At 33.6% G+C, this 6482-nt stretch overlaps 1 protein-coding gene across 4 annotated transcripts; it reads left to right on the forward strand.

The window, feature by feature from the left end:
• Positions 1-211: 211 nt before the first annotated feature.
• Positions 212-5011, forward strand: LOC108459454 (nudix hydrolase 16, mitochondrial). 4 transcript variants are annotated; one of them, XM_017758823.2, is made up of 5 exons: positions 212-679; positions 2291-2405; positions 2809-2892; positions 4500-4792; positions 4889-5011. In XM_017758823.2, exons 1-4 carry the CDS (start codon positions 609-611, stop codon positions 4752-4754), a joined length of 525 nt encoding a protein of 174 aa, XP_017614312.1. In that variant the 5' UTR covers positions 212-608; the 3' UTR covers positions 4755-4792; positions 4889-5011. The 4 variants fall into 4 exon arrangements, with proteins under 4 accessions (XP_017614312.1, XP_017614314.1, XP_017614315.1 ...); XM_017758825.2 differs by having other exon boundaries at positions 4500-4770; XM_017758826.2 differs by having other exon boundaries at positions 213-679; positions 4500-5011.
• Positions 5012-6482: the final 1471 nt, after the last annotated feature.

The following is a 6482-nucleotide window of genomic DNA, read 5'->3' on the forward strand; positions in this document are numbered from 1 at the left end:
AATTGAAATGTAATTATAAATTGTAAAAATTTAAATCCAAACTTGTTTTTATGTTGATCCGACTCGTCCAAAAATTCATTTTATCATTAAAAATATTTTTTAATTGGTATTTTATATCTTTTTATAATTAAATTTAAATTTTAAAAAATATTTTTCAGATCCTCCGAATTTCGGACGGGGCGGGTAGCCCGGAGGTGCACTTGTGACTATCTCACTCACGTGAGTTTGATCGCCAATCGTCTGATCCGTTCTTAGCGCTTCACCTCGGGCCTTCTTGTCTCTCCTTTGTCCCAAGGCTAAGAGTTTCTTTTTCATGATTATCACAATTACACCTCAAAAAAAAGAAAAAAAAATCAAAATTAAAATTAAAAAATACGAGAAAATCGTAGCCACTGGCTGATGTTTCGTGGCACTGATCGTCACTGTTAAATCCAGTGCTAACAGCAATGGATGAACCTGGTACAAGCATGAGCATTTTTGTAAATCCAAAAAACATCAATCCAATGAGGCGTCTGAATAAGAAAGATTGCCTTTGTTGAAGTTTGGAGAATTTGATATTTTTGAGGATTTTCCTCTTCTTCTTTTTTTTTGAGATTTTTCATAATATTATGTCGGATTTAGTGGCCCGTACAGGTCGGCTTCAGCAAAGGTACGAGAACGGCTATCGGCTTGTCGCTGGGTATGTTTTTATTCTAATTATTTCTATACATTTTTAATGTAAGTTAGATTTGGAAAACATAAGTTCATGTCGGTTTTTCGGAATTTTCATTAATTAAATTACGGTTGTTTTTATCTGCTTGAATGATGTAGTATTTATAGTTTGAGTGGTTTATTACATTATTAGGATCAAGATAGAAAAATAATTTGTTTCTTACTTTGTATCTGGTGCTTATGAATGATGCATTTTAAGGTAAAAATGTTTTTTTGCTTCTTTTTTATGGAAAATATTATGTTTTATTTCAAGTTCTGAATGGTTTAGATAGCCATCCTAGGATGGAGTTGGCAAATGGGTATGTTTCTTTTTGGCTGTATATAGTATCTATACATTGATTATGTTGGTATATGAAATTATGAATAGTGTATTTTACAGTTGAAATGCCTTGTCAAGTAAATTACTTACATGAAAATAGCAAATGATTTATATATAAATACATATATATGAGTGTTTGTGTGTGTGTGATGCCCATCCGTTTCTGTTTACATTTATGTAATTTTCAAGCCTTGAATTGCTTTTTCACATTTTCTGGATTAAGGTGGAAAACAGGTACTTATTGCCTTCTGTTTATATGAATGGTCCATTGAGGTTTAAATGGTTTATTACATTCTCAGCACGAACATGGAAAATGGATATATTTTACTTTTTTGGTGTTTATGTTTTTTTATGTTCCATTTTCTATCTGTATATGAGTGGCAGTCTTTTTTAACTTTAAAATGGTGTTTTAAAGAGTCCCATTGATTTCTCAAAAACTACATGAGGAAGAAGGGAACTGTTATTTTGTCTGTAGGCAAGCATTTATATTATCGTTTAAAGAGTTTTTATTGGTTTCTCCAACAATATGAAGGAAAAAAAAAATGGGGGAAGAAAAGTGAAAGAGAGGAACTATGAACAGTTATGAATGGTCTTAGAGAAAAATTTTCGTAGCTCGTCTTTGCTATTGGTTGATCAAACAGCTTAATCTATGCGACTATGACAGTGAAAGTGGTCCAGAGTTTTATGGTGGAACTATATCTGCCTATGCCCTTGGATAAGGTATTTGTAATTTGGGCTGGTTCAGTTCAGCTCAGCCCATCCCAAAATATTATTTAATAATAATTCTTTTATTTATATTTTATATTTTTTAATATTATAATGAATGATAATTTGAGCTTTTCGACTAGACGAGACCAAAATGGACTTGAACAAGAGAGAAAAAAAGGTTCCAAGCTGTGGTCCAACCCGACCGGGCCCATGGGTAGGTTTTGGTGGAATTACCTGAAAAATAAATTGACCTAGGGATAGGACAGCCTTGAGTCTTAATAAGACAACCTATTGAAGATGCTACTTAACGGTACTCCTCACTGTTTGTCTTATTTTTCTCAGATTTTGGTGATGATGTTGTGACTTGGCTGTTTTAAGTCTTCAATCTGTGTTTTTTTGTCCCCTTCTTTGCTTGCTCTTTTGGATAGAGATTAAATTGTTTCATTCTTAATGTGATGGGAACAATTCGTGTCCTTTTTGACGTTTGCAAAAATCTTGTTCTTGACTAGGCTCAGCTCCATGTACTAAGAATTTGTTCTTCTCTTCTGGCAGGTGTATTCCATTTAGGTATAGATGTTTAGATGAGTCACACCATGAAAATTCTGAAAATGTGGTTGAAGTATTGATGATCAACTCAACTAGCGGACCAGGTCTTTTGTTTCCTAAGGTACAAAGTTGTGTTTTGTTCAGCATATACTGTAGTAATTTTTGTGGCTTTACTTCCTGACCGTCTATGTTAATCTGACTCGGGTTTGAGTTCTGAAGACAGTTATGTTCAACCTTTTTCTCTTAAAAAAAATTCCATGTATTTGGTAAATCATATCCTCATACCATGTTGAGATATGCACCATGCTCAACAGTTAGGCAAAAGGACTTAAAAGAAAAGTGAAGAGTATGAGCAACATAGGTCTCCTTGCCATTGAAAAACATGATAGATGTATAAAGGAGATAGTTAACCTAAATGGAGTTAAATTAAGTGTTTGGTTTCTGTGATTTCTTGTTCTCTACATCTTCAAAGAAAGAGGACTTATAAAATATTATCTTATGGAATTTTTGCTCTCTGATTTTAGGGAGGTTGGGAGAATGATGAAACTGTCGAAGAGGCTGCAGTGAGGGAAGCAATTGAAGAAGCTGGAGTCCGAGGAGATTTATTGGTAGATATTTTATTTTCTTGGTTCTATTTATGCATTTCCTTCACATCTTTTTAAGATTGTGAAAACTATAACATTTTTCTAATTTTAATTCATTTCTTTATGCTTTGAAGTTTTTAGCATAAATCTCTGCATATCATTGAATTAGTTATCTCATCAACCTTATTGAGTAAGATTACTGGGAATCCCAATTCCCTGATTGGTAGAATGGCATACTAGCTAAATGTGCAATTTAGAAAGGTTAAATATGTCGATGACAACCTGTGTTGTGTTCCTTCAGTGATTTATTATTTAAAGTATTTTATATTTGTATAAATTATGATTCTTTGATAATTCATTATTCATATCATATAGATTTGAGATGTCCGTGTATCCATGTCATGTAGTGTTTTAGTTATTATTTTCGTGTTGTGTCGAATATTATCAATGTGTAAATGACAATGGTGGGAATATTTACCTCAAATTAGTCCTTTAGTGATTTATTATTTTTACTACACTAAGTGCTAACTAGGGAAAGGGAGGAGTTTAGAGTGGGGATGGGAAGAGAAAACTATAGACCTAGCAATATCATATACAACATGGTACTAACATGACACAAAAAGATTACTAAGATACTCGAAAAAGTAACACAAATATGACAGTAACATTCAAATGTTTCCAAAACATTTTTTTTAACAAGAACCAAGTCCCAAATGTGCATGGCTATGTTATTCCAGCTTTTCATTCTTTTGAAGTTTTTGTGTGATGTATGGGTAGTTGAAAAACTTGAAAAAAAAATTAAAACACTTATGTTAGGCATATATTCGTATCTCACACTCAGCTGAATTTGAGTAACATAATAGAATACATCAAAGACTTCAGGAAATAGGAATGCGGATGAAATTAGCTTGAATTAAAGTTTCTTCCATACCTAATTTATTATGTGCGCTAGGCGCCGTGTCTGTCAATATTAGGTTTTCCAATACGACATGCTATTTGTTGTTTGACTTCTTATACTTCAGTAACTGTTTACTTACTGTTTAATCTAAGGTTGTGATACGACAGTGTAATCAAAGCTGAATTGAGTTCAAGTTGTAAGAAGTTCGAGCTCAAACTTGATTCAAAATTTGAGGCTCAAAGTTATGCTCGAGTTTCATTTTTAAAGCTCGTTCTTGATTCAAAATAAAGATTCTACTTATCGAGCCTGCTTGGTTACATACACAATAAAAGATAAGCTTGATTTCCCATGCTTAAATTCAAGCTTGATTATTTGTACAAGAGCTCGAATTCAAATTGAAAACTTTTTAACACTAACTAAAAATAGAATATATATTAAAATAAACAAAAAACTTGACTAGTCTCATGAACTACTCCATCAAGCACTAGAATAGTTGAATTTGACTCATTCGATAGCTCAAGCTGCTCGAGCTCTACTCAGCCGAATTTGGAGTCTTTTTTAGTCCAACTCAAGTAGCTTATGAAAGTAAGGCTAGTTGAATGTTTTTATTTATATTTATATTTTCGTCTTTGGTACTTGAATGTTGTATGTTTTGGGGGTTCAATACTTCATAGGATTAGAATTTAAGATTGTTGCCTTGGCTTTTGATTGATTTATTATTTTTTTTATTCAGGATTTCGTAGGAGATTATAATTTTAAGAGCAAAACTCATGAAGATGAATTCAGTCCTGAAGGATTATGTAAAGCAGCAATGTTTGCTTTGTTGGTAAAGGAGGAATTAAATTCATGGCCGGAGCAAAGCACTCGTATAAGAAGTTGGCTAACCATATCCCAAGCAATTCATAATTGTAGGCATGCATGGATGAAAGAGGCTTTGGAGTATGGTTTTTGTAAGTGGCTTGCACAAAAGAGGAAAACGACTTCCTAATCGGCAACAGTCTCCGGCAAACCCCATACCTGTGCTTTGTATTTTTTTCTGTTCTTTTTTTGAAAATAGAAAATATTGCTGTTTGTGATGAAAATAGTGTTAATGTTTCCTCTCTTTCTTCATTGATTTTATAGGTATTATACTGCTGACCTCTGATGCGTTTTGAGTTCAGAAGGTAGGTCCAATTTGCTGGGTTTTGTTAACTCTCTGTAGAGGTGGATTTTTTAATGATTGTAAGTTATCAGATTTCTTTTTAACCTTTGCAAGTTTAATCATTTCTTATATTGGAAATAGAAAATCAAACTGAAAAAAAGTAAAATAAAAAATAGAACAGATTCAGTTGATGACCGAGACACAGACCTTTACTTCTTGGATTACCAAGAAATAAGTGTTACCAAGGTAGATTATGAAGCTAGTGGTAGAGGTTTGATCAATGGGTTCGCCAATCCAATCAGAATCAGAATATGCAATGAGTTTGTGGTTATCTTCTCAAAATTAGATGTGTGTTGAAGATAACGCAAAAGACGTTTGGTTGCACACCAGTGATTGGTTGGCAAATGCATGAATTGAGATAACTTGTTGACTGCGAATGAGATGTCGGACTGAGTGAAAGACATGTAATGAAGGATTCCAATTCTACGTTTATATAGAGAAGCATCAGCAAAGTTATCTTCAAAAGAGGATGAGAAGTCCACTGTAGAAGTCGCGGGGGTAGGCACACCTTTACAATATATTATATCAACATCCCTGCAACAAATCCATGATACATTTATGCTGATAGAGAAAATACCATCAACACCTAAAACAATCTCCACACCAAGTAAATAGTGTAACGGACCAAGATCTTTAAAGGAGATTCGAGAAGAGAGTGCAAATGAAAGAACGAACTTCTTGTGCTTGATTAACGGTGACTATAATATCATCCACATAAACAAGGCCATATTTACTAAATCCAGAGTTATGTAATATGAAAAGAAAGGAATCAGATTGTATCGTTATAAACCCATGAGTGAGAAGATAATTCGTTAATTCAATATACTAAGCACAAGTGCCTATTTCGGGCCATAAATAGCTTTATCAAACTTATAACCATGTGTTGGATACAAATGCCTCAAAGTCAGGAGGTTATCATAATTAGACTTCTTCTTAAAGCCGACCCTGTAAGAAGGCATTTTTGGCGAAATGTAAATTGATAATCTAACTCGAATCATCTGGTGAAGCCTTTAACAGCTAGACAAACTTTGCATCTATCAATAGAACCATCAGAATGATGTTTAATACAAAAAACCAACTATAGTCTACCACATTCTTTGAAGGATCAAAAGGTACCAAGTCCCACGTTCGATTTTTAACTAAAGCATCATATTCAATTTGTATTGTGGTTTAACAATTGTTGATGGGCTTGTTTGAATGTGCAAGGAATATAAGTAGGTGAAGGATGTATGGCCACATGAACTTGTTTAGGTTTGAGGTTTGTCTTTGAATGAGTGAGCATGGAATGAGTGGGTGTGGTTGGTACATCAATTGGTGGGTTCGATGTAGTAGAAGGCAAAGCATTGAGGAAATTGGTGCTAGTTGTGAAGTCGAAGGAGAATGATGCAATATATCGATGGTTGATTGTTGACATTTAAATGTCATGGGTGCTTGAAAATGTGGGTCAAATATGTTGCAATGGTGATACCTTCGAGTATGGATGGGTTTAATTGGTTTCGAAATTGAGGGTTGTTT

The sequence above is a fragment of the Gossypium arboreum genome, chromosome 4 (assembly GCF_025698485.1).
Source record: "Gossypium arboreum isolate Shixiya-1 chromosome 4, ASM2569848v2, whole genome shotgun sequence".
Taxonomy (NCBI): domain Eukaryota; kingdom Viridiplantae; phylum Streptophyta; class Magnoliopsida; order Malvales; family Malvaceae; genus Gossypium; species Gossypium arboreum.